General features: G+C 49.5%; 3 protein-coding genes and 1 long non-coding RNA gene across 10 annotated transcripts in view; 2 read left to right on the forward strand and 2 right to left on the reverse strand.

Annotated features, from left to right (window-relative positions):
- Nucleotides 1–16,459, forward strand: part of slco3a1a (solute carrier organic anion transporter family member 3A1a) — a 29,053-nt gene extending 12,594 nt beyond the window's left edge. For 4 of the 6 annotated variants that reach the window (XM_085914326.1, XM_085914324.1, XM_085914325.1 and 1 more), the window contains 8 exons: nucleotides 4,180–5,266; nucleotides 7,786–8,242; nucleotides 12,555–12,653; nucleotides 12,722–12,994; nucleotides 13,180–13,344; nucleotides 13,408–13,606; nucleotides 14,047–14,531; nucleotides 14,603–16,459. In XM_085914326.1, coding sequence (XP_085770452.1) covers nucleotides 5,105–5,266; nucleotides 7,786–8,242; nucleotides 12,555–12,653; nucleotides 12,722–12,994; nucleotides 13,180–13,344; nucleotides 13,408–13,606; nucleotides 14,047–14,531; nucleotides 14,603–14,952 — 2,190 coding nt within the window. In that variant the 5' untranslated portion in view covers nucleotides 4,180–5,104 and the 3' untranslated portion in view covers nucleotides 14,953–16,459. Of the gene's footprint in view, nucleotides 1–4,179; nucleotides 5,267–5,324; nucleotides 6,156–7,785; nucleotides 8,243–12,554; nucleotides 12,654–12,721; nucleotides 12,995–13,179; nucleotides 13,345–13,407; nucleotides 13,607–14,046; nucleotides 14,532–14,602 lie in introns of those variants that run through there. The other 2 variants (XM_085914328.1, XM_085914329.1) reach the window with 2 other exon arrangements.
- On the reverse strand, nucleotides 2,124–6,193 carry LOC147055065 (uncharacterized). Its single transcript, XR_015066423.1, has 2 exons — nucleotides 4,638–6,193; nucleotides 2,124–4,205 (listed from the first exon to the last, which is right to left on the reverse strand). It is a non-coding gene; the product is annotated as an uncharacterized LOC147055065 (long non-coding RNA).
- Nucleotides 16,460–16,626: 167 nt separating the features above from the next.
- On the forward strand, nucleotides 16,627–22,976 carry st8sia2 (ST8 alpha-N-acetyl-neuraminide alpha-2,8-sialyltransferase 2). Of its 2 annotated transcripts, XR_015066420.1 has the most exons (7): nucleotides 16,627–16,993; nucleotides 18,599–18,646; nucleotides 19,048–19,191; nucleotides 19,257–19,514; nucleotides 20,275–20,568; nucleotides 21,435–22,332; nucleotides 22,414–22,976. XR_015066420.1 is itself a non-coding variant. In XM_085914336.1 (6 exons), the coding sequence occupies exons 1-6, from the start codon at nucleotides 16,842–16,844 to the stop codon at nucleotides 21,769–21,771; spliced, it is 1,233 nt and encodes a 410-aa protein (XP_085770462.1). In that variant the 5' UTR covers nucleotides 16,627–16,841; the 3' UTR covers nucleotides 21,772–22,972. The 2 variants fall into 2 exon arrangements, 1 of the variants encoding a protein (XP_085770462.1); XM_085914336.1 differs by having other exon boundaries at nucleotides 21,435–22,972.
- On the reverse strand, nucleotides 22,840–25,006 carry fam174b (family with sequence similarity 174 member B). The gene is made up of 3 exons (XM_085914341.1): nucleotides 24,450–25,006; nucleotides 23,857–23,988; nucleotides 22,840–23,517 (listed from the first exon to the last, which is right to left on the reverse strand). Exons 1-3 carry the CDS (start codon nucleotides 24,728–24,730, stop codon nucleotides 23,514–23,516), a joined length of 417 nt encoding a protein of 138 aa, XP_085770467.1. The 5' UTR covers nucleotides 24,731–25,006; the 3' UTR covers nucleotides 22,840–23,513.
- Between the last annotated feature and the right edge of the window lie 29 nt (nucleotides 25,007–25,035).

A 25,035-nucleotide genomic window follows, 5' to 3' on the forward strand; every position in this document is an offset into this window, starting at 1 on the left:
CCATCATGACAAGTCAAAAATAGGATTTGTCCACCGATCTCCATGATTTTGACGGTAAAAAAAAAAGAACACACTCTCGGTGTGGATTTCAGCAAGTTCACGAATGGAATCAACATTTGCGGATTTTGACCTCATTTGGCAAAGCTCGCAAATTGTGAGCCGAGGCGCCACCGGGTGTCACGCGGCGCCGAGCCGCCGACTTTTCGGCAAATGTCACTGGCTAACGTGTGGCAGCTGCCTTCTTTAGATGACTCGCTAAGGTGTCGCCATCGGTGTGTTGCTGAGCAGCTTCAGATTGGCCTCGTCAACATCTTTTCCGCATCATTTGGACCAAACACTTTTCGTGACGGAAATCACATTCAACGTTTTTGTTTTTTTCATAGACTGAAAGTGTGAGTAACGTCTGCTGTCTTTTCCTGCTTGCCTACCTCTTCATCTTTGGCTACCTTTGACCCCTGCTGTGTTTGTCACAAGGTCTCCATGGCAACTTCAATCCGAGCGCTCGGCGGCACCCGCTAACGACGACCTGCTCGTATTGGATTGGGTGAAACAAATTTAACTTGAAGTGGCGTCAGGTTATCGTTAATGAACGTGCTCGAGTACGCCGTTGTTGTCAGACGCGCGTGCGTGCGTGCGTGCGTGCCAACGGGGACACTCTGAGTGTTTTCTTCTGCAGCATCAGAGCTCCAATGGATTGTCAGGAGAAGGCCAAAAAAAAGCATTTCCAAGGCGGCATGAAATATGCCACGAAGGGAGCATCAACTGGAAAGGTGTCACAGTAACGTTCCCGAGAACTGGACGACCCTCTAAAATGGATGGGAAGCCGAGAAGAAAATGACTTCGGGAACATTGAAGATGCCGCAGGAAACGTGACGTGACAATTTCCCGTCGTCCACGTCCAGAGTTTCCGAACAAGCCAGAAGCGCCGCTCCCAACTCTAAAGCTTGTTTTCTTTGCGCTCTCCTGCCATCTAGTGGACAGTTTGAGTACTACTTCCTTTGCATCCGGGATGCTCTACCTTTTCACACTTAGAAGGAAGGAGGATCCCGGATCTGGACCATCGGACGCCGCTTGACCTTTCATTTCTTTGGAAGTTGTTTTGGGCTCCTTTTTTTTTTTTTTTTTAATCCATGGGACGCTCTCCGTTCCCATGACGACCACGTTAGCTTCTGTCAAAAAGCTGAGCTGAAAAAGAGAAAAATACTCGCCACTAGAGAGCAGCATATATCAAGAAGCGTCGTGCAACTGAAGCTGCGTGCGCGCTCGCGCGTGCGCGTGCCCTGCTTTCCATTTACCTTATTGAAATCAATGCGCCCCTGCAGACTGAGACTTCATGAGGAAAACTGTAATGGAGTTGAAATTGCGGTCATTTCTCTCTTGGTATGACATTTATTTGCTTGGGAAGAGAGTTAAATAGCCTCAAGCTGCTCTCGTGCAGCAGAGTGTAACTTTACAAGCAAATCTTCTTATGGGCTTAACGCGCACACACACACACACACACACACTCACTCCTTAGGTTGTGTGACTGTGCTGGTGGTGTGCTTTTTTTCTTTTTTTTTTTTTTTCTTTCCTCCTCCTCCTTTTAATTTTGGTGTGCTCATTTCGATGTCTGCGTGGCGCTGGACATTCAATGGCCAATTGGGAAGTGGCCCTAAAATTTGAGCCGGTGCCACTTGTGTAAGAAATGGTTGAATGGTGGGAAACGCCGCCTCGCCCGAAAACAGGATACGCCTCGGTGGGCGACGCCTCAGCCGTCGCCACGGTGATGGCCGTTGTTGTCGCTTGTGTCATTTAGCCGCTCAGCATTTGCAAATGAACTGCCGAAAACCAGATGGACGAGTCGGCAGAGAAGGGAGCACCTATTTAAGGACAGTGGAGAGTTTCAAGTTGCGTGACACCTCAACAATAGGAAAGGCAGTCGGAATCGTCACGCCGATTCCTCCGTATGGCAGACCACGTTCGAAATGGCGGAGGGCGTTTTGTAAAACATCAAGTGTTTGAAACGGGAGGTCATTTGTCGCAAAGATTGATTGAGCGATGGCCGAGTATGTGAATCTGCACTGGGCGCCAAAGCCTTTCATTTACCTTGGACTCGTTTCAACTCTCGTGGGGAGCAAAGTGGCTTCTTTTTTTTTTTTCTTTGAGGGTAAGTTTGAGTTAGAGCTAGCTGCGCTTGGGAACAAGATGAGGTCCGGTCCTGGTGGAGTAGGAAGCGACGGCAGCTGGGCCGCTTTCTCCTTTTGCTTATTTTAGCCGCTGACATTTGGATTGGGATTGTTTGGCAAGTTGAAACGCTGACTAATTGGACCCCGTGTGGAAAAGGTTCTCTGCCACTGGAGGCTCTGAGATGATTTCACAGCACTGAACTGAACTTCTCCCCCCCCCCCCCCCCTCCCGAACTCACTCATCCACATCAGTGAGATGTCAAATGACAAAAAGGTTTTTGACTGTGGCCATTTTGGAACTTCCTGCTTCTTATTGAAAACGAAGTTCGGGCAATTGAGTGCGTATTTTTGGCCCAATGGCTGGCTGCCTCGCTCTCATCCTGTAATTGTGAAGGTGTGAGTGTGAAGGCTTCCTTCCTGCCGGGGGGGGGGGGGGGGAAATGACACGCTAATGGGCCGCCCTTGCATCTTGTGCCGCAGCTGTCTAATGAGAGCTTTGCTTTGTGAAAGCGGTCGCCTGGTGATGGACGGATCTTATCGACTTATCAACGACTCACCGGAAAAAAAGAAGGCCGGATTCAGTTTTGGGCGAAATCTGACAGCGATTCGACATTTCAGGAACAATCTCATTTGGATCCATATCGAGAGAGAGAGAATAGCGAGGCCTTCAGTAAAGCAGCACCGGTGTCCCGTGGCTTGATTTCCCCCCGAGAGAAAAACGGAGCGTGTGGCTTTGAATGTTTGCTGCGAGGAGCAGAGCAGACGCTATCGCTGCTCGCCGACCTCGCGCTTGATAGCGCTGTAAAAATAGACTTTGCAAATGTAAGAAGCAGACAGCGCCCGGCTATATTTAGACGGGATGCTATTAGCAAACAAAATTAATTCCTTTTAGGAGCCACAGGTTGACTCGGAGGGGCGCCCGCCGTGTACGCACCTTGGCGGCGTGCTGCGTTTGATATTGCCTCGCGCGACCCCTGACCCCTCCACGATGCTCCCATTTGTCTTGCGAATGAAGACTGACAAGCGTTTTAAAGTACCTCAGAGATAAAAACAGCAAGCGACTTGGGATCTTAAATTATTGTCCTGGGCGCCTGTGAAACTCAAGCCACACACACGCACACACACACACGCATGCTGTTCCAGCTCCATACTGTGCTTCTTCTGATGTGTGCCTTGACCACCAGGGGGCAGTACGATACAGACATAGACAAATCTTTCACTCATCGTAACAATCATTTTCCACAGAGGATAAAGAATATACGCCCGCCTGAGTATTGTTTTTTCGCCTGGCTACGTGTGTTGCGTCACTGCTTGTGTTCAACTCACGACGGTATTTGTTAGCCTTTTGCGTTTTGTTAGCGTTAAGCGAGCAGGATTCTCGAGGCCAAGTTGTGTGTTGTTTCACTTCCACAGTCAAAAGTAAAAAAAAGTGGCGGAAGTATTCCTTTGAAAAGTGGTAAAGCGGACCGACTGGTCCGGCAAGGCCTCTAATTGGTTGCAGTGGCCCGTTTTCTTGCTCAGTCTCCTGTTGAATAGCATCCAGCCACGTGTTTTGCCCCCTCAAAAAGGAAACGCAATACCACAGTAGTATATCCAAAAGTACGAGCGTGTGAGCCTGGAGACGTCCCCGCCTTGGCGACGGGCTGGGCCTGGTTCCCGCTGTCCACACCCTTTAACAAAGGCTAAAAATAGCATTGAGTTCTCCAGGCAAAACAATCCAAACACAATTCAAACATTCCTGCCAGCGCCATCGGGACAGGAGTACCTGAGTGGCCTTCCCAAATGTCCGCTGCAAGTAAACACACACACACTGTATTTCCCCTAAATCTGGACAATCGGGAGTTACACTTCACGAGCGTCTCTCACAACCCTGTCATTTAGTGTTATATGCGTACTTTAGTCATTTTGAAACCAGCACGATATGAACTGACTTGACTTGTGATTTTCCTAGCATCATCAGAGAGTTGTTTTTTTTTTTTTTTCTTCTTCTTCCCCTATGTAACCAACCGGGCAGGACACCACTTCCATCCACCAGGGTGCCTGTAAAAAACAAGCAGGTCATCTAGCATTCATCATTTATACTCTCCCACAAAGGGTGACATCATTTCTACTTTTAAGTGTACACTGTCTACTTTTATGACCTGGGTGAAATTCAAACGTCACGATGAAATGGCATTATATGCCTTTTGTGTGATTATTTCAATGTATTTGTAGTTTTAATCATGTATTTAGTGGTTCGTGTATACCTTTGTTTATTTGTATACATGTTTGAAACGTTGAAAAAGTCGCATAAACTAATGAGTCTTTGTGACGTCATCGTAAGGCGTCAGGTGATTTCCACGTCCAACCGTCACTATTATGTTCCCGTGACTACTTCGCCTTTGTCGCCCTAAAGACACGTCCATGTTATATGACTACTTTTATTGCGATAAGAGTTTGTTTTTAATGTCAAAACAACAAACATAAACAAACCAAAAAGTGTCTTTTGTCCCCTGGGCCAAGTGACGGGGTACGTCGCAGAGCGCTCGCCTCGCCCCCGCCTCGCCTCGTCTCTTCTCGTCTCGCCGCGCCTCCTGTCTGTCCCGAGTATGAGCCTCCAAGGGGGCGGGGAGACACACATTCACAGTCCCGAAGAAGAGTTGAGAATGTGAGAGCCGAGCCAAAACCAGTCGAGCCGAGCCGAGCCTCCACGCGGAGGACACTTTGCGACCTTCTGCTCGTCTTGTGGCACCCTCCGGGAGGGAAGGGAGCCAGCGATGTTTAGGCGAACCAACAAGGTGCTCGGACGTGTGCCGCTCGGCTTCCTCTAGTAGACCGGAGCGACGTATTTTTGTTTAGTTTTTGAGTTGGGGGAGTAAAAGCTTCCGACGAGGCGGCTCTCGTGCACGGATGTAGACGCCCTGAGCTGTTTCTGCTGCTTGGGCTGGAAGTTGGCGGCCATGCAGGTGAAGAAGCAGCGGGGGTCGGAGCAGAGCGGCGGGGACAACATGCCGCAAGTGGACGACCCCCGCAAGAAGTCGTCCTGCTTCTCAAATATCAAGATATTCCTCATTTCCGAATGTGCTCTCATGTTGGCGCAGGGGACCGTCGGAGCGTACCTGGTGAGTTTACCTGGGCTCCCACTGCACGGCTGGTGGATGGGCAACTTGCTCACTTGGGGGGACGGAACTGCTGCTGCTGCTACTGTCAAATTACTGCGTGGCGAAAAGTGTGTCGTCGAAAATAGGAGCTTGGACAACTTTGGCGTTGTCCAACGAGGGCCATGGGAAACTTAGGCTGAGGCGCAGGCAGGCAGGCAAATTCGACGGTGTACTTCAGTCGGGAGGGAACGTGGAGACCATCAGAAATAGGAATGGAGACTGTTTACAAGAACTTCAGGAACGTACACAGACTATAAAAAGATCAGCCTGGAGAATGTATCTGTTAAATAGTGAGCAATGGTGTTTCTCCATAAGAAGCCCGCTAGATTGAACACACCCAATACGGCTGGCTCCTTTTTCCAAGGCCAACAATCTGGAAAGTTCAGATCCTCGCTCACCAATCGCAAATGCGGATACTTTTGTTATATGAAAAATCTTGAACAGATTTCTTGATGATGTTTGGGTGATGTGTGACGTATTGCGCCACCTACTGCCAAGGAGGACTTAACTCCACGTCAGATTTTTTTTTTTTTTGCCTTTAGTATCGGTGGAGACGAGTACCCGATACCTGAAAGAATTGTATGTCAACAACATCCAAACTAAATATTGTTTCTTCCTCCCAAGTGTGCCATCCGTCGTTCCTTCTGTGGAAATCATTAGCGAGAAAAAAATGTTGGCTGCCTTCTTTAATGAAAGAGCCAAACTAATCAATGACCTCAAAGTGTTTGCGTCTCCAGATGAAGTGGCTTTCTTTAGGATGCCAGCATTTTATTGATTGGCCCAGAAATGTCTCTCAAATGTATACCGTCACCGGAAGAAAAACTCAGGCCCGCCCGACCCGCTTTGCCTTGTGAGTTTCTCGTGCTATCTGTAAGAGTCCCTAATTGGCTGACGGGATCTAAAAGCGCCTGCTGCCAGCCAGCCAGCACGGCGACAATCCCGGCCGGCTATCACGGCGGCCCGTTTTTTTGTGTGAGCTGATAATTAGCATCAGGCGCTTAATCAACACGTCGGGCGCCGGCGGAACACGCCAGTCAAAAGTCACAGGAGTGCAATTAGCACCATCAAAGTTCTTTCACTTCATTCGTTTAATTCTCTCTATTTTTTGGTCTTTATCTCAAATGAGCACAAACGCTTGAAGCAAGCTGACAAAGAATACGTCCAGCTTGCGTTATGTCGCTTTTGGTCAACACCCGCCCCGAACAGCAAGAAAATAGCAGTTTAAAAAAAAAAACAGGTCTTTAAATCCAAATGTATTCAGATGCTTTGTTGTTCTGAATAATTGGGCCAAATTGCCTGCTCGATGGAGTCGGAAAAATGACAAGACCGGCGCTGTGAGGTCATGGGACATCCCAGCGCAAGGTTTATTTTGTTGCCATGCAACTTGTTAAACATTTTTTTTTGATGAGACGTAGCTGTGGATGGGCTTTTTTTTTTTTTTTTTCTCCCTTCTCCTCCCTCCCCTCCATGTTTGGTTTTGCCTCTGGACAGGCTGTCTTCTCCGTTTCGGTGGAAGTGCACAAGTAACCAGTGCGGCCTGTAACTAGTGGCAGAGAAAAAAAGCGAGACTTTGTGGTTTTCCGTCAACTCGTCGATCAGGCTCGAGGCGCTCTGACGAGACGCCATAGTTGTTTGAGGGCTGCCGTGAAAACGACTTCTTTGAAAATTGTCACACGTCTACATTTTGGGTGGTGCTAGTCAGCCCCAAGGACTTGAAATCTAGGGAACACTGTGACAATTTAAACTGAATCATAAAGTTGCAATTTAAATTGTACCAACTGTTGTATTTTTTAAAATCGATTGTTTGATGGGGAAAGCTGATTTTATTGACCTAAATATTGTCAGTTTTAATTGGAATATTGTAACCCCGTGTCAGAATCAAAGATCGGCTCATGCCACGCCACACTTATTGATGTATTTATTGATTTCATTTATTTATTTATTGATTTATTTATGTGAGCAGGCTGGGCACGTAAAAGGGCATTCAACTTAGTGTCACTCCTAAGTGAAGATATGTGAAAAGGATTTGTTGGTAACCATCGGAGCATCCATCTAATGTCTTCCCCTTTTCGAGTCACGTGGCCAACCCAAATGAGCGCTTGAGAAGATCATCCAAAATCAATCACATCAGTGGAAAAATAAATCTTGCAACGCTACAAGCGCTCGTTGATTTTTTTATATTTTTTTTTCCCTCATCGAGGAGCCAGTGGGAGAATGGAAAATGGGGGAGGCCCGTTTGGGACTGATTTGAAAATAGTCTGAGGAATGTTTGGATGTGTCACAGTGGTTCACATGGAAGCTCCACCCGCCACCACCCACAATAAAAAAAAAAAAAACCAACAACTTTTTCTCGAGGCATAAGTTTCCTCATCTGGCTTGGCACCTTCTACGGGAAATGAGTAAACTTGATGACAATTCCAAGGAAAGGCTGCAGGAAAAGAGAAAAAAAATACCACGCCAGTGCTTCTGCTGTCTTTCAGGTGAGCGTGCTGACCACGCTGGAACGCCGCTTCAACCTGCAAAGCGCCGACGTGGGCGTGATCGCCAGCAGCTTTGAGATCGGCAACCTGGCCCTCATCCTCTTCGTCAGCTACTTCGGCGCCAAGGCCCATCGGCCCCGTCTGATCGGCTGCGGCGGCATCATCATGGCGCTGGGCGCCCTCCTCTCGGCCCTGCCCGAGTTTCTGACCAAACAGTACGAGATCGGCGACACGTGGAGGACGGACGTGGGGCGCGACGTGTGCTCCAACGCCAGCGGCAAGGACGTCCAGATGGCCGAGGACGCCGTGTGCGCAAACAGGACCAACACCAACATGATGTACCTGCTGCTGATCGGCGCTCAGGTGCTGCTCGGCATCGGGACCACGCCGGTGCAGCCCCTGGGCGTGTCCTACATCGACGACCACGTCAAGAAGAAAGACTCGTCTCTCTACATAGGTGAGCCGTGACCTTCCGTTTTCTGCCAAAAGCACCTTGATAGCCAGCCGTACTGAAAGGTGAAAACATCCTAGAAGCCCCGCCCCCTTCGGCAACAAGGAAACGTGTGTGTGTGTGTGTGTGGTGGGGGGGGGGCGTTTGGATTTTGCCAGGCGCCGGCTCCTGTCCCGCTGGGATAAGCTGCAGCAAAAGTGAGCGTCGAGCGGGGAACAATGCGCTATTGAGTGGCGCTCAGCTGATGGTCCTAATCCCGCCGCCGCAGGCGTGTCATGTGGTCCCGGCCGCATGAATGGAGGAGATTGTCTGAAATTTGCCTTCACCTCCCCGAGGTGCGCTTTATTTGCATTCTTTAGCCGCGTACCATTTGCGTCTCCGCGACCATAACGTGTAAAAAAAAAAAAAAGACCTGATGTGCGCTGTGGTGGATTTCCAAACAATCCAAGTTAATCCAGTCGTCATCTGACTGACGTTACATCCTGGCACGGCATTTGAGGAGGATTTTCGGAGCGCTTTGAAGAAAATTGGAGAGAAAATAGAGAGCGGCAGCGAGTTGACTTTGCTCACAAGCTCACACATGCTTAGCAGACGGCAGGCAGGCAGGCAGGCAGGCTAGCGGGCGCGTTAGCAACGTGCGCTACTTGGCACTTGCCAACCTTAGTCTCGTCCGATGTGGCCTGGCCAGCCAGCGTGTGTTTACTTTGTGGTTAAGCAGCTGCGTGCGTGCGTGCGTGCGTGCGTGCGTGCGTGCGTGCGTGCGTGCGTGCGTGCGTGCGTGCGTGCGTGCGTGCGTGCGTGCGTGCGTGCGTGCGTGCGTGCGTGCGTGCGTGCGTGCGTGCGTGCGTGCGTGCGTGCGTGCGTGCGTGCGTGCGTGCGTGCGTGCGTGCGTGCGTGCGTGCGTGCGTGCGTGCGTGCGTGCGTGCGTGGAAGGCAGCTAACCTGTTGGCCAACAGATAGATGAGCTGTGACTGGCAAGAAGATTCCAATAATGTCTTGATAGCAATGCAACCTTAGCTTGTGTGGACATGCGGTCGGATGAGCACTTGCTAACTTAAATGAGACACAAACCTTAAAGCTGCTTTTCATTTTGTATTTTTCAGTGGTTTTTTTTTTTATCTTTTAGACGACAGCATTTTGGCAGTTCTGCTGCATTTCTGGCTCCAAGTTTTTTGACCGAGGCGCAGTGAGAGTCGAGTCGGGAGGGACCGGCTCGCTAGCTCGCTAGCTCGCTAGCTGTAATTGCTGCGTGCAGCAGGAATGCCAAGCGGCTTGCCCATGTGTGAGATGGCAGTGAGCGGGGCGGGGCGGGGCGGGGCGGGGCCCTGCGTGCATACCACAAAGGCTTGTGAAAAACAACTCGGGGACAAGTCAAAAGCAGTTCTGGCAAAGTCTGCCTGCCTGTTGCTGTCCGAGCTTCTCACAGCGTTCACAGCCTTTTCCGACTTCCCCACCTTCTGCTTTTTCTTCCACGAGCTCCAAGCGAGTAAATGTGCCCCCCCCCCCCCTTCATCCATTCCCAGCGCTCTCTGACCTTTCAGCGGCCACTGCTAATTTTGGCTCTTCCCACAGGAGCATAAATATATACGGGACGCGCCCAGAGCATGCGCCGTTTTTTTTTTTTGCTCGTCATTGTGACAAAAGGATCTGGAGAGTCCTTTCATGATTCCTGCTCAAGTGCTCCAACTCCAGCCGGGCGTTTGGCTAAGCTACTTAAACTCGCCGCCCGCTAATGTCATCTTGAAGGATTAGATCCAAAATGGCTTTTTCGGGCCTCGCCGTAAACTGCGTGCTGACGTTGCCTCCGAACGATTCTGTGGAGAAAAGAGCAAAATATTTTGATGTCTCCTCAATCCCGACGACGAGTCGTCGTCCCGTTAGCGTGCGCCGCCCACCGCGCGGCCGGCTAACAATGCGGGCAGTGTCTGTCTCTGTCTCGGCCCCCGAGCAAACATCTCGAGGGGGAATGCCAACAAATGTGGAATTCCGCATCTTTGTATCATCTCGGCCAGTCCTTTGGGTAAACGTGAGCCCGGCAATCGGTTGAGGTCAATCGGGACTTCCTGACACGAGGTTAATTGGACTCAGCAGATTATGTTCCTGCAGGTCAATTTAAAGGCTCCTAATGGCATTGGCCTCCATGGCCGACCAACTCATTGCTAAGCCCTTTTCTTTTCGTGATAGGTTGCTTTGTCATTTCCGCAACCCGCTAGCTTAGCTTCAGCGCAAAAACGGTGGCTATTTTTAGCGGCGATGGCATCGCAGGCTTTAACTGTCTGCGTTTGACGCTTTTGCTCGTGCGTTTATCTTGAGTGAATTTTCTTTTCGTCGTCTCGCTGCGATACGAGACAGCTAGCTTGACACCGCCTCTGAATTATACAAAAGGACAAAGTCGGTTTTCAAGCGACGCGTCGTCATTTGCTTTCAGATGTAAAAATGTCAATGCATTTGACTTTTTGCTACGTCTTTCTTGTACATTCCAAACAAGAAGAAAGATGTTACGATTTGTTGGACAGTGACGTCACGTTATTGGTTCCTTGAAAGCGGAGCAAAAGGCTAGCAGGAAATGCGGCAGTCCCCTTTGACACTTGAAATCCAAATCCCCTACAATCTGTTGCACTTTTTATTTGAGCGTCTCACGTTTGTTTGGGCGAGACGACATCCCGGCCGGAAGTTTGCCCAGGGTTTGGTTTAGCCAAATTTGGCCTGATTAGAAGTGAGCGCACAAAGTTTTTTTTATTTTTTTTATTTGCAGGCTGGTGAACATGAGCGAGTTGAGCCTTTTTTAAGCGTGTTATTTAGGTCACGGGCCGCACGATCGGCGGGGTCGCCGCGCCATCGGAGACGCCGCGACGCCATGATTTGTTGTGAGAGGATTATGTTGCCCGACAGGAAACTATTGGGCCACTGCAGGAATCTCGAATAAAAAAATAAAAAAAATAGATGCAAAATGTTGAGCAACACCATGTTGCTCGTAGAAACGTTATTTCTAATCATTTGAAGTGCAGTGGTGACTTTGGAATTGAATGAGTTCAGTGACCTGCTAGCAAGTCAAATCATATTTCCGCATTGACGCAAATTGATCAAGTCCCCAATGTTGTCAAAAGCGGCTTGAAATGGGTCCCCGTCCCGACACTTTTGACTTGGCCTAATGAATGTAAAGAGGTTGTCTAAGCGCAAGATGAACCCTGAAAGCCGCTTGGAACAGGGCTGGCCCACTTGACGTGGCAGGTGAGAGCTGCCGTCTGACGCCTGCGGCGCATCCTCAGCCAGCCATTCGTCATCCCACGAGACGGCGGCGGCGACGTTTGCGTGCCTTCCGCCTGTTTGCATAACGTCACCGTGCGGTCGGAGCCGACGCCCTCTCTGTTTGTGTTTTGTCAAAGAAGGCCACTGGTGCTAGCTCTTTATTTCTTTTTTAGAGTTGCCACACAAAAGATACCAGTTGTTCATTTGACACGTGGCCGCCGTAGCCCGTCGTTCATCTCTGTGCGGTCCCGCTCGTGAAAGTGGACCGCACGCCCGCCCGCCGAGGCTTATCTAGCTCGGCGGATTAGCCGGCCAACTTGAGCGGGATTACTGGAGAAGACCAAGGAATTGGCTTTGTGCGACCAAAACACAAAATGAACTGCGGTCGGAATGCACTCGACGTTTCTGTGGCGCTTTCCAGGATTTGGACTTTTCATACAGCGTCTTGACGGCGGCCATCTTTGCACGATGACAAATACCACAGTCGAGTCGGGTTTCGAATCAAAACGCCTGTCGGCCGTTTCAAAGCCAGCTGCCTTGGCCTGTTGCTCGCTAAACAAATTAGATGGCGGCCAAAACAGGAGAGCAGATCTCGCTTATTGAATTAGGTTGGTCTGACGTCGACAAACGGGAGGATCATTTGCGGGGCTGCTTGACGACAACGCCAACAAATGAGTTTCCGCTAACGGGCCGGGCCGGGCCTCTCGCTCACGTGTGTGTTGCTACGCCGCGGTAACATGGGCTCGCCGACTGCGCTTTCGAACGTGCGGAGGTGTTTCTCTTCCCCTTCTCAAACCGGAACGGTTAGCTAAAAGGAAGAGGCCTTTCTGTGTACGTGTGGCTGCTAACCACAAGTTTCAACTGCACGCCAAGATAAGAGCAATGCCAACACATCGTCAGGGCTGGATACTTGTTCATTCATTCTATGCGAATTAAAAAATAAAAAAAAAGAACAGCCTTTATGCTAATTCAATCCCAGACATATTTTCTCTCACTTTATTTCCACAAAGTCAAATGTTCTGGCAGAGGTGGGCTTTCCAATTGATGCGTGGGCTCTTTTTGCACGCAGGAATCCTCTTTTCCACGCTGGTCTTTGGGCCCGCCTGCGGCTTCATCCTAGGCTCCGTCTGCACCAAATTCTACGTGGACGCCATCTTCATCGACACGGGTGAGTGCCCTGGCGGCGTGCGGCAGCCAGAGCGGCCCCGCGTGACCCGGTGCCGCTCGTGCCGACAGAAAAGCTGGGCATCACCCCGGAAGACCCGCGCTGGATCGGCGCCTGGTGGGCGGGCTTCCTCCTGTGCGGCGCCTTGCTCTTCTGCTCGGCGCTGCTGATGTTCGGCTTCCCCCAGTCGCTGCCCGGCAAGGAGCGGGACGAGGCCGCCGCCGACGGCGAGCGGGCCATGCTGGCTCCGGCTCCTCTGTCTCCCGACGTTCCCAAGGCCAGCAACGGCGCCGCCGGCGACACTCGGCCCTCCGCCGGCCCCACCTGCTTCCAGCAACTCCGGGGTGAGCCTTGATTTCTTTTTTTGTGGGAGGAGTCAAGCAAATATTGAGCTGAGGAGATGGGAAAACAAAAAGTGTTGAAAGAGTAAGCCATTAACTCCGTTTGGCTGCGTTTGGCTCATTGTCATGCGAGCCTCTTGAAAACCCAAATGTCTGTGTCTTTGCCCCGCCCCCTTTCCTGTCGGCAGTGATCCCCAAGGTGACCAAACACCTGCTGTCCAACCCGGTCTTCACCTGCATCATCCTGGCCGCCTGCATGGAAATCGCCGTGGTGGCCGGCTTTGCCGCCTTTTTGGGCAAATACCTGGAGCAGCAGTTCAACCTGACCACCACCTCGGCCAACCAGCTGCTAGGTCTGTGCTCCCAAAGCAAAACGGCATGTAGACGGCGTGTAACCGGCCGGCGTGGCTGCGCAGGTATGACGGCCATCCCGTGCGCCTGCCTGGGCATCTTCATGGGAGGCCTGCTGGTGAAGAAGCTCAACCTGTCGGCGCTGGGCGCCATCCGCATGGCCATGCTGGTCAACCTGGTCTCCAGCGCCTGCTACGTCTCCTTCCTCTTCCTGGGCTGCGACACGGGCGCCGTGGCCGGCGTCACCGTCATGTACGGCAACAAGTAAGAAGCCGCCTTGCCTCCCTCCTTCCTTTCCATTTTCTGTTAGTTGGCGCCATCTCGTGGCAATTGAGAGCATTGTACCGTTGAGAAGAAATCCAACAGGTCCATTTTGTTTTGTGGCGGCCTCTGAGGTGTGAGCCCTTTCATTGGAGTCTGAAGGTGCTTGCTTATGGTCACTGCAGGCCACAACTGCTCCATATTTGATTCGAGCCATTTTCCTGTCGTCTTCTTGAGCACATCAAAACATTTTGATCGATGACCGTCTTTTTGGATTTTGGCCCGGTGTTGTTTTTGAGCGGGCGACCGTGTTGTGTGTGTGTGTGTGTGTGTGTGTGTGTGTGTGTGTGTGTGTGTGTGTGTGTGTGTGTGTGTGTGTGTGTGTGTGTGTGTGTGTGTGTGTGTGTGTGTGTGTGTGTGTGTGCGCGCGCGCGCACCTGCAGCACGCTGCAGGTGGGCAAGAAGCCAGAAGCGGCGTGCATCAGTGAGTGCAACTGCTTCACGTCGTCCATCAGCCCCGTGTGCGGCTCCAACGGCGTCACCTACCTGTCGGCCTGCTTCGCCGGATGCACGCGCAACCAAGATCAGGTGGCTCACACTGGATCGTCGAACATCTGGCCCCAAAACCTTCCTCTCATTCATTTCTGGCCCCAGAACCTTCCTCTCATTCATTTGCTTTCCCGCACGCAGAACATGAGCGGCTGCGCGTGCGTCTCCTCCGACAGCGAGCTGGCCACGGCGGTGGCGGGCAAATGTCCGACGGCCGGCTGCCAGGAGGCCTTCCTGGTCTTCCTGTGCATCATCTGCGTGTGCAGCCTGGTGGGCGCCATGGCCCAGACGCCCTCCGTCATCGTCCTCATCAGGACCGTCACTCCCGAGCTCAAGTCCTACGCGCTTGGCGTCTTGTTCCTTTTGCTGCGACTCTTGGGTGAGATTATTTTTGCCAGAGATCGGAACATTTCAAAAACCAAAATAGATATATCGTGTTGGTTCCCCCAGGCTTCATCCCGCCTCCCCTGATCTTCGGGGCGGCCATCGACTCCACGTGCCTGTTCTGGAGCTCGGACTGCGGCGACAAAGGCGCGTGCCTGCTGTACGACAACCTGTCGTATCGGCGCCTCTACGTGAGCCTGGCCATCGTCCTGAAGGTGGTGGCCTTCCTCCTGTACGCCACCACCTGGTACTGCCTGCGGCGCAACTACAACACCTACATCAAGAGCCACGAGGCCTACATGACGCCCGGCGACTTCTACCCGTCGCTCTCGGAGGCTCCCAAAGTGGACCGGACGCAGTTCATCTACAACCTGGGGGACCACGAGTATTGCGAAAACATGGAGTCCGTTTTATAGGATCCGGCTTTTGGCCGAGGAACTCGATGGTCCCTTGCCCTATTTCACGGCCACCGACCGACACGGTCATCCTCAACGGGCAAGGGTCCGTTTTTGCTGACGCTCGCTCGGTGGACATCCGAGCAAAGTTTTATGGCGCGTTTCCATGGGAAAGATAAAGTGGGGGATTTTTGTCGTTCTATTTATTTTATTTCCCCACCGTCATTCACTGAAAGTCAGTCGTTCTATTCTGGCGCCACCTGGTGTCATTTGACTTGAGTTTAAAACCTATCAAAGGGTTGCAATTGCCACCAAGCTGTTGTTTTGTCGCCCTCCTGTGGCACATTTAGGCAATTGCAAACCTTTTTCATGACGGCCTCTCCATGAATGCAGGTCAATAGAAGTAACTAAAGTCCATTTGAATAAATCCTCGGTTTATTCCTGTCAATTCCCATGGCAAGCTTTCAACGTTAAGAATTTCCTGAAATTTGAAATGTTACAAGAATAACGTTGATGACTATTTTAAGCTTCTGTGCACTTGCTTTCTCCGGACCCGTGCAATAAAGTTTACAAGTATATATATTTGGAATGTTCAAAGAATAAATTTCAACAACTTATTTGAAATGGTAATCCAAGTTGAAATATTTACAAGAATAGAGTTCAAATGTTGCTCAACTAGATCAAATAAAATATCGCAAGATAAAATTTGGAATATTTCAAGAATGCTTTAGAATATATTTGAGAGATGACTTTTATGTAAGGTTGTGACTTTTGTCTATATTTGTCTTTTGAAATGATGACAGGTGTAATGCCATCTATTTATTCTGTTCACCTCCTCATCTTTTCCTTGCAAACTTCCAATTGTTTTCCCAATTTTGTCCCGAGGCAAACCCTTTGCGTATTTGCAGAAGACTAAAGTTACGGCGGCGGCGGCGCTGCTTTACTGTACGTGGCCGAGCAAACGTTTCCAAGTCATTGTAGCGCACGCAAGCCAACGGGACTTTTTGCTGGCGCTCTCTTTCTTTCTCTCTGGTGGCCTCTTGGACCTTTGTGAAAACGTTGCCGTTCTCATGCTGGATCCACGTTTGGAGCAAATGTGGGCAATGTCCACACGGCTTTGCTGTCACAGCAGTTTAATCAGCCTCATTTGTCTTAATAAGGGAGCATATATAAATATATATATATATAGAGAGAGAGATATATATATCGTATCAATGAGATTATGAGGCGGAGGAGTGCATTAGGAGATGAAAAGTCCTATTTTTGTGTGTATTTGAAAATGCAAAAGAGATAAATCTATTTCTCTTGAAGGGGCCCAGAACGCTCTGTCAGCACATGGTTTATTGCCGTGAGACTAGCAAATGACTTCTGTGCGAGCTAAAAAGCCCCCAACAGGACCGAGTGCGCATGCGCAAACCATCCTATTTCTTCTTGCCGTGTCAAGAGTTGCTACTGATCTCGCTGCACTTCTAGTTTGGACCTTTTCCTACTCTTTTTCTATGCAGTTTACTTTGCTCTGGAAATAAAAGACTTTTTCAAAGAATGAAGTGGAGTATTTGTTGTTTATTCTGCCCGCCGTGGAGCAGAACTAGTGCTAGGAGGATGGCGCGCCTGCGCCTTTAAGACAGCATGTGGTCCAGATCACCGAACCGCCCCCACACACACACACCCCCAACACCGCCTCTGGAGGTGCCCGCTTTGAAAGTTGGACCAGGGAACGAGCACTCACGGCGGAAGGGGCGGGGGGGCTCGCCTCGTTTAGATTGGACTGCAGCACGGGTGGGTGGTTGGTTGGGAGCCCCCCCCCGGTCACAACAAAGACGCGCACGCCAGGACAGCCAGCCAGCGAGCCAGCCAGCCAGCCAGCCGTCGGTCGACATGCGAAGGAGAAGAAGGTGAACGCGGGGGGGATGCCAGCTGCCGGACTTGCGGCGGTCCCCCAAGCCCGGATCATGACGCCCACATCACGCACGCTCTTTTTCCTCTTTGTCACTCTCCTCGTGCTTCTTCTCATCATTGATGATATCTCACAAGTGGAACAAGGAGAAAAGCATGAAGCCTCGTGAGTAAATGCTTCTTCATGTGTTCCATCCATTGTGTTCAATATTCACTGACAAGTGAGCATTTGCGTTGTTTGTAACTCAAATCATTTTTCCCCACTGAAATGAATGGAAATGTGATGAATCCATTCCAAAATACTCCATTTCATTGGTTGAATTTTTGAATGTGAAATTCAGGTTTGACCATACAACGGGGAAAGTAAAAATGAACATCAACTATGGCACCATTGGTCTCTTGGATGAGATGACCTCTTGGGAACATCTCAGGAAATTGTCAAGATTTTCAAAGACATTCTTCTTCCCTCAAATGCACATTTTCATTGGTGCAGTTGATATTTTCCAAAAGAAAGCTACCACACAGGTCGTGAAGTTCAAAAGAAAAAACAAACAAAGAAGAGAACACGTACTTTGCTATTTGTGGTTTGTTGTTTGGTTATGCGAGGCGGTGGATGATATTGAGCCCGGCTGGATGGATGGATGGATGGATGGATGGATGGATGGCTGGCTGGCTGGCTGGCTGGCTGGCTGGCTGGCTGGCTGGCTGGCTGGCTGGATGGCTGGATGGCTGGCTGGATGGCTGACTGGATGGCTGACTGGATGGCTGACTGGATGGCTGGATGGGTCCCCGTGCACGCCTATTTGTCTTGCAGCAGCTTGCGTGCACGTGGGATCGGATTGGATCCGACCGGATCGGGCTACACTCGCAGGAAGAAAGAAAGAAAGAAAGAAAGAAAGAAAGAAAGAAAGAAAGAAAGAAAGAAAGAAAGAAAGAAAGAAAGAAAGAAAGAAAGAAAGAAAGGAGGGCAAGTCTGCACAAGAAAAGAAAAGGCTGCTCTTTCATTCTTTTTTTCCCTGGAATAGAATTTTTAAGCAGTGCAGCACCAATCGCCCCAGTGACACACACACACGCACGGCCCACTTTTGATTTTGAAGCACATGCAAGAATTCTTAATTTAGCAGAAGCCTTCATTGGTAGCCCCTCATTTCCCTTTCAGGATTGGTTTGGGAGCGCGTAATGGGCCCGTATCGACTTGTGATTTGTCACAGGGGAACAAAAAAAGATGAAGGAGAAGCACTTTGACCACCGGCTGAATGCAGCTTAATACAATTCCAACAATGGACGGACGGGGGAGGACAGGACGGGGGGAGATTGGGTTACTTCTGGCCAGCTCCGGCCAGCTCCTGCATTAGCAAATACAATTGGAGCTCGTTTCAGCTTTTGTAAAATGCTTGATTCTATTTCATTTTTCAATATATTTTTACTATTAATTCTAAAAAAATAATGAAATCATATATTAGTGAAGTACAAGATAAAAAAAAAAAAAGGTCTCCATGTATCCAATTTAGGCAATTATGCTATTAGTCAAATTATAGTGCTCGCTAGCTGAATGACTGGTGTTTGTTTTCCTGGTTACATCAGAGCCATTCTCGAATCACATTGGTTTTGTCGTTTCCGTCTCGGCTAATTGCCATTGCAAAGGGGCCCACGGTGGCTTGGTCTAAAAATCCCCGCTCCATTCCTGCCGTTCACCTTCATTCGTTCTTCTTCTCCCAGGCTTAGGAACGCAAGACGTGCCTCATCATACTTGTTTTGTTTTTCTTCTCAGAAATAGCGGCGGGTCAAAGATGAAGCGGCTCTTCTCGAAAGCACGCAGGTCTGTAACGCACCTGCCACGGAAAGCCCATGGGAATCCGCTTCCGCCTAATTGTCAATCGGCAGCCGAATATCTGCTGACACTTGATTTGGAGGAGGCAGCTGCTATTTGCGGGCCGAGAAAAAAAAAAAAAAAAAAAAGGCTCTTCTCCAATCCGCAAGTGCCAAACCGCGAATTTGTGTCGGCAACCACATTGAAATGACTTGATGATGAAATCCATTTTGTTGTGACGTATCTGAAGTTTGGCAAATGTCACACAATTCAAAGCAATATTGATGCTACTTTTGCAATTGTCATTAGCATGAAGCTAATGTTTAGCTTCTCATGTCAAACTAGTCTCTGGTAGTTTGACCTTTTCCAATAGTTTTGGAAAAAAAAAAATCCCGCGTGTGCGCATGTAGAACGACGACGGCGGCGACACACGTGGACAGCACCGCCTCGCCGAGACGGGCGGCGATGAATCTCCTTCAGCCGGCCTACAATAATAGCGCCAAGTTGCCAACAGCTGACTGGACCTTCAACAGGACCCTCTCCAAGATCATCAGGTAACTTCCGCACTTGATATCGCTCAAGCTCAAATCATGGCCAAAGCATATTTGTCCCCCCGCAGGAAGAACGTGCTAAGATTCCTGGACCCGGAGCGAGACATCTCCATCCTGAAGGGCTCGCTGAGACCCGGCGACGTGGTCCACTACGTTTTTGACCGCCACAGCACCACCAACATCTCTGAGAATCTCCACCGGCTTTTGCCAAGCGTGTCGCCCATGAAGAATCGACGCTACGGGCTGTGCGCCATCGTCGGCAACTCGGGCATCCTGCTCGACAGCGGCTGCGGCTCCCAGATCGACTCCCACGACTTTGTCATCAGGTACCGCATAAAATCACGTGCTTGCCATCTAGTGGTGGTCGGCGGTATTACAACCCAAAAAAAATCAATAATAGAAAGAAATCAATCAATACAATTTCAAAACTTGAATCGGCCGCATGCAGTCATCCTTGCGTTGGATAGCTTTTTCTTTTTGCCATGTTAAGTGTGGAAATTTCCACTGGGTGAGGCCGTAATTGAAATGGAATAGCAAATTGGCTTTGGCTTTATCTCCTCCCAATTTAATTGAGAATCCCGTCTCCCTTTTCATTGTGCTTTGGAGTGCTGTTTTTTTTCTTCTTGAAGTTTGAAAGCCGGTGTCAGGAGAGCGAGGGAGGGAGTGCGATTAAAAGCGCAATTATTCCTAAAGTTGACTTTTGATTTTTTGCACAAGTGCATTTGAGATGCGCTCTCTCAGGGGTCCCGTTCTCATCTGCCAAAGCGTCAGCCTCCTCGCTCGCCTCGGCTTTAATCACGAGAATGGCAGATTGCGCAATTCATCCCTATTTTCTGGTGTCAATGGGGAGCCATCAATCTGCCCGAGGGGCTCGCGTGACGGGAGATGCAAACCCACGCCCGCTTGCTATTCTGCTAACATCCTGCTGATTGATTGCTGGCTGGCTGGCTGGCTGGCTGAAGAAGGGCCACAACCTTTTTATTGCGCTTATCCTCTTTTTTTTTTTTCTCCCGCCGCACGCTCATGAGTAAAGGTCATGAGTCGGCAACACGCCGGGCATAATAATGAGGAGGGTGATGTGTGAAGGTGCAACCTGGCGCCGGTGGAGGAATTTGCGCAGGACGTGGGTCGTCGGACCCACCTGGTGACCATGAACCCTTCGGTGGTGCAGCGGGCCTTCCGGGACCTGGCGGACGAGGAGTGGCGCCGGCGCTTCGTGCGGCGGCTGGGCAGCCTGAGCGGCAGCGTGCTGTGGATCCCGGCCTTCATGGCCAAAGGGGGGGAGGAGCGCGTGGAGTGGGCCCTGCGCCTCATCCTGCGCCACACGGCCGACGTACGCACCGCCTTCCCGTCCCTGCGCCTGCTGCACGCCGTCAGAGGGTAAGGAATTTTTGCACCGTTTTAATCAGTGAATTAAAGCTGACGGGCTTGTGCCAAAGTACTACTTTTATTGCTTTGGCGTGGACACAAAAAGATGCAGCGTTCGGTAAATAACGTTCCAATCCAATCCGCCGAGGGTGCTGGACCGTATTGATCAAAAGTGCCGCAATGTGATTTTGCTGATTTGTTGGGTTGAAAAATACCAAAGTTCTTCCTTTAATTGGGTCTTCAGAGTGCAATAGCTGTGACCTTTGGCCATTGATCAACATTTCATTGGCTCCCATCTGAGCAAAATGTGAATTTATGGATTTCCCGCGTGTAGCCGGCCGGCTCAACAGCGAGACATTTCACCAATAATCAGCGAGCTTTGGTGTTTTTGTCTCTGTTATGATGATTTGCATTGATTTGATTTCAAGCTGCTCAAACTTTTCTTTGAAGCATTTCAATCCACCGTCTGCTTCAGGCTGCCTTTTTTGTTTTTCACATGACTGTCTCTTTGTCCCTTTTTCTCCCTCATTAAAAAAAAGAAAGGGAGCAAATGATGCCATTTTCCACGGGCCGGCTAACAAGCGCCGCCGCCGCCGCCGCCGCCACTTTTACCATTAACCGTGTGTGTGCGCGCTCAGCTTTATCACTCCATGTTCTCGCTGACGGAAACCAAGGCCTTTGCTTTTTTTTTTTTTTGTATAAAGCTGTGAAGTGAGTGCTTCGCCGACCTTGTGGTTTTTCACCAAGCTTCGGCTATTATGTTCCGAGCGCAACCACAAATGCCAGCCAAGATTTCTCCTGAATGAAAGATCAAAAGCATAGCAGAGCTTCTACCTTGGTCTGCAATCAATCAAAGAATTTGCTGTCTTTGTTTGCAGCTACTGGCTGACCAATGGGGTCCACATCAAGCGTCCGACCACAGGGCTCCTCATGTACACGCTGGCGACCCGCTTCTGCGAGGAGATCCATCTCTACGGCTTCTGGCCCTTCTCACACGACCCGGCGGGCAAGGCGGTCAAGTACCACTACTATGACGCTCTCAAATACCAGTACACGTCCAGTTCCAGCCCGCACACCATGCCGCTGGAGTTTCGGACGCTTAGCGCTTTGCACCGACAGGGGGCGCTGCGGCTTCACACCGCCAGCTGCGACGCCCAGCCGGAGCCGGAGCCAGAGCCGGAGCCGGGACCCTCAAAGGAGCTCCCCAGCCAGTAGCCAGCCAGCCAGCAGGTGGAAGGAATATCACCATGGAAACACGGAGCATGCAGGCAACGCACGCTCACGTCAGCTTGCTTTTGTCTGTTTTCTTTTCTCTAATTGCTGTGGGACTCCACTTTGTTCGCAAGATTTTTGACCTTCAATTTACAAAGCAGCTTTTGACAACATTGAGAAGACAATGGTTCGGAAAAAAACAAAAAAAAAAACAACCTTGGTTCTCCAAGATAGTCATCACCATGACCAACATAGTAAGTCTAAGTTATTGAATTTTATTTTGAACATGAATGAAGAAGTCATTTGACTGGCACCTGAAGCCATTAGCACAGGGGTGGGCGGGGAACCCTGGTTCGGAGCCACTACCTACTCGTTTCCCTGCCGCAACACACCTGATTCAAATGATCAGGCAGGACCGGGGTTCCTCACCCTGTTTTAGAAGAGCAAGAAGTTCCCAAAGAAGTCAGAGTAAAAGAAAAGAATTCCACACTTGAACCTAAATGGAAGTGGTTTGAAGATCAAGAGGACTTTCCAAGCTCCCAAAGAAGAGGCCAGATGACTGAGGTAAAACAAAAATCAACTGTACAAGTTAAATACAACTAAACTGTACTTGGGCTGAGATGTGTTTCCCTGGTTCACCACTAGAGGGAGCTTACAAGCCACAACAGAAAATCTGTCTGTACAAGGGCGTCCATTATTCAATTCAGGAATCATGTTGCATTGCCTGGGGAGGCAAATGAAGAAAGGGGGAAATGTACTATTTGATCCCCCCCCCCCCTCCCCCTCCGGATGAGAAACAAAGTAGAAGTGTAGCAGCTGGCCACACAGTCATGTTTGCACAGACTTAGTGAAAAGATTGCAAAGACCAGCAGCATTGAAGAGCTCCTATGCTGAGAATGTTTTTTTATTTTTTTTTCCATGAATGTACAAGGTCTATCTTCTCAGATCTATTGTGTCAGATTCACCCACATTCATTGGAGATTGATTTCCTGGTTCTTTGACTCAAGGACATTTCCGTGTTTATTTACGACAATATGAATGTATTTTTGTGATGCAAAAAAAATAGTCATGTTAACGTGACAAGAATTGAAACCGGTGTTTTTATTTCACAAAGGGAAACAAAGAGAGACGACTGTGGCAATATTTCACAGAGTTATTGCAATTAAGCAGGAAAGGACGCCTCTCATCTCAAATCAACGGCACTCTTCAAATAAATCACACATAACCAGGAATTATTGGATTGGATCATCTTCAATGAGGAATTGGAGAAAAGTGAGGTTGATTACGAACTGCGTCACAGGATGAGGAATATCAGAACAAAAACTTTTTTTTGCCTTCGTAATAATCGTTAATGTTTGAACTTAAAATACAAAGAGTAGACAGTCTTGTTTTGGTCGTAACAACAACAAAAATACATAAATGGTATGACGACACAAATATAGCAAAATTTTCATCTAGAACAGAGATAGCAGCAAATTAGTTCACCAAAAAATATTGAGAGGCTCATCTTTTAATAAGAGTGCACTAAAGTTAGTACTGTGGACAGATTTCCAAATGTGCACAATGTGGCTCGTGTTGCGCAGATCAGATTGTCCAGATCAGATACGACCGAGCCAGTGTGAAAAATGCAGATGAACAACAACAACAAGACGATTCCATTCGTGCCAGACCAAAGACGAGGCGCTGCGCGGGTCCATCCAAAAGGAGAAGGAAGGTGGTCGCTCACATTTTGCTGGGTGGCCACTTCACCTGCGAGAAAGCAGGCCAAAGTGAGTTTGGACAAGGATGGCGTCAACAGGACGCCGGATCTTCCTTTTGAGGAAGCGCCCACACGCCAAGTAACAATGGGAAGGACGGAAGGGTGAAACCTTGTGTCAACATCCCATGGCGGCCGCTTCTGCGGAACAAGTTTGGCTCCATGAGACCTTGGCTTTTTTGCTTCCCTTCAAAACAGTCCATGAAGCGCCCAAAGTCACACTCGGACAGTTCGAATCGACTTGATTGGAGCACGTTGACCATCACACTCAATGGATGCAAAATCTTCTTTATTATTTGCCGTACACAAAACAAATATTTTAAAGAGCAAACCTGTAAGTGACGTCAAACAGAGTGGAGTCGTCCTCGTCGTCGTTTTCGTCGTTGAGGGGAGCCATCTCCACTCGCTCTGCGGGGGTGGTGATGATGTCATACTTGCGGGTTTTCCTGATTTTCCTCCCAGATCTGCAAAAAAAAGTCAATATTTCAACATTTTTACAGGGTAAAACTTTGAATAAATCCACTGCTGATTTTTTTGAAGGGCCCAAATCTGTTTTGAGCCGTAGTGAGCAACTACTAGGAAAAAGTCTCATCACTGTTAGTCAACAAGGATTTCTCCACCAAGCATTGCCCACAATTAATTCTTTAACTGAATAAAATGCACATTTGATGACTGGTACAAAAAAATGTCAGGTCAAATAATTCTCCTCCTCCGATAAGAGAAAAATCTGCATCCCTAATTTCAAAGTGACCCAGTTCAACTGGCTCTTTGTAAGAAGATGATGAAAGAGACCTTGAACACAATCACATGCTCCAAATTGGGTCAAAAGACATTTCACGCAAGCAAAGTCTGCCAAACACACGCTTGCACGCTCACGTAGGAAATTTGCCCTTTTCGACAACACTCCAAAGATTTGCGCGCTCACCTGACCACTTTGAAGAGCAGACAGGTGATGAGAGCCCCGGTCAACACGCAGGTGCAAATGACGAGCACTTTGAGCGTGGGGAGATGCGGCATGACGGAAGAAGTCGGGAATCCGACGGCGGCGTGGGTGCCGTTGTCGCCGCCGCCACCGCCGTCGTCGTCATCGTGGCTGACGGATGCCGCGGCGGCCGACGTCGTGTTCGGGGCCAGACTTCGGGGCTCGCCATCGACGCTCCAAAACGCCGCCGCGATTAAAGTTAGAGCTAAATAGAAGGTCGCCATGGAGGTAAAACGGAATCGACTTTGTCCTATAAAGCTCACGTCACATACGCAACGACAGCTGTCACATTGTAGACGACAGGTAGCTCGGACTTTTCGCCTAGTTTACAAAAGAAAGACACTAAATAACATCTCCGCTGTAGTCCAAATGTACCGTTCATTAAAAGATTTTGTTTTCAACTTGCATTTGATAGTGTGAAGCGGATCCCTTGAGGCAGGCAAATTGGAGGCGATACCTTGGATTGGGATTATCCACCCGAGCGAGCGAGCGAGCGAGCGAGCGCCCGCCTCCTCCGGAAGCGCTCCAT

This window comes from Syngnathus leptorhynchus, chromosome 6, assembly GCF_054491065.1.
Source record: "Syngnathus leptorhynchus isolate UIUO chromosome 6, UIUO_Slep, whole genome shotgun sequence".
Taxonomy (NCBI): Eukaryota; Metazoa; Chordata; class Actinopteri; order Syngnathiformes; family Syngnathidae; genus Syngnathus; species Syngnathus leptorhynchus.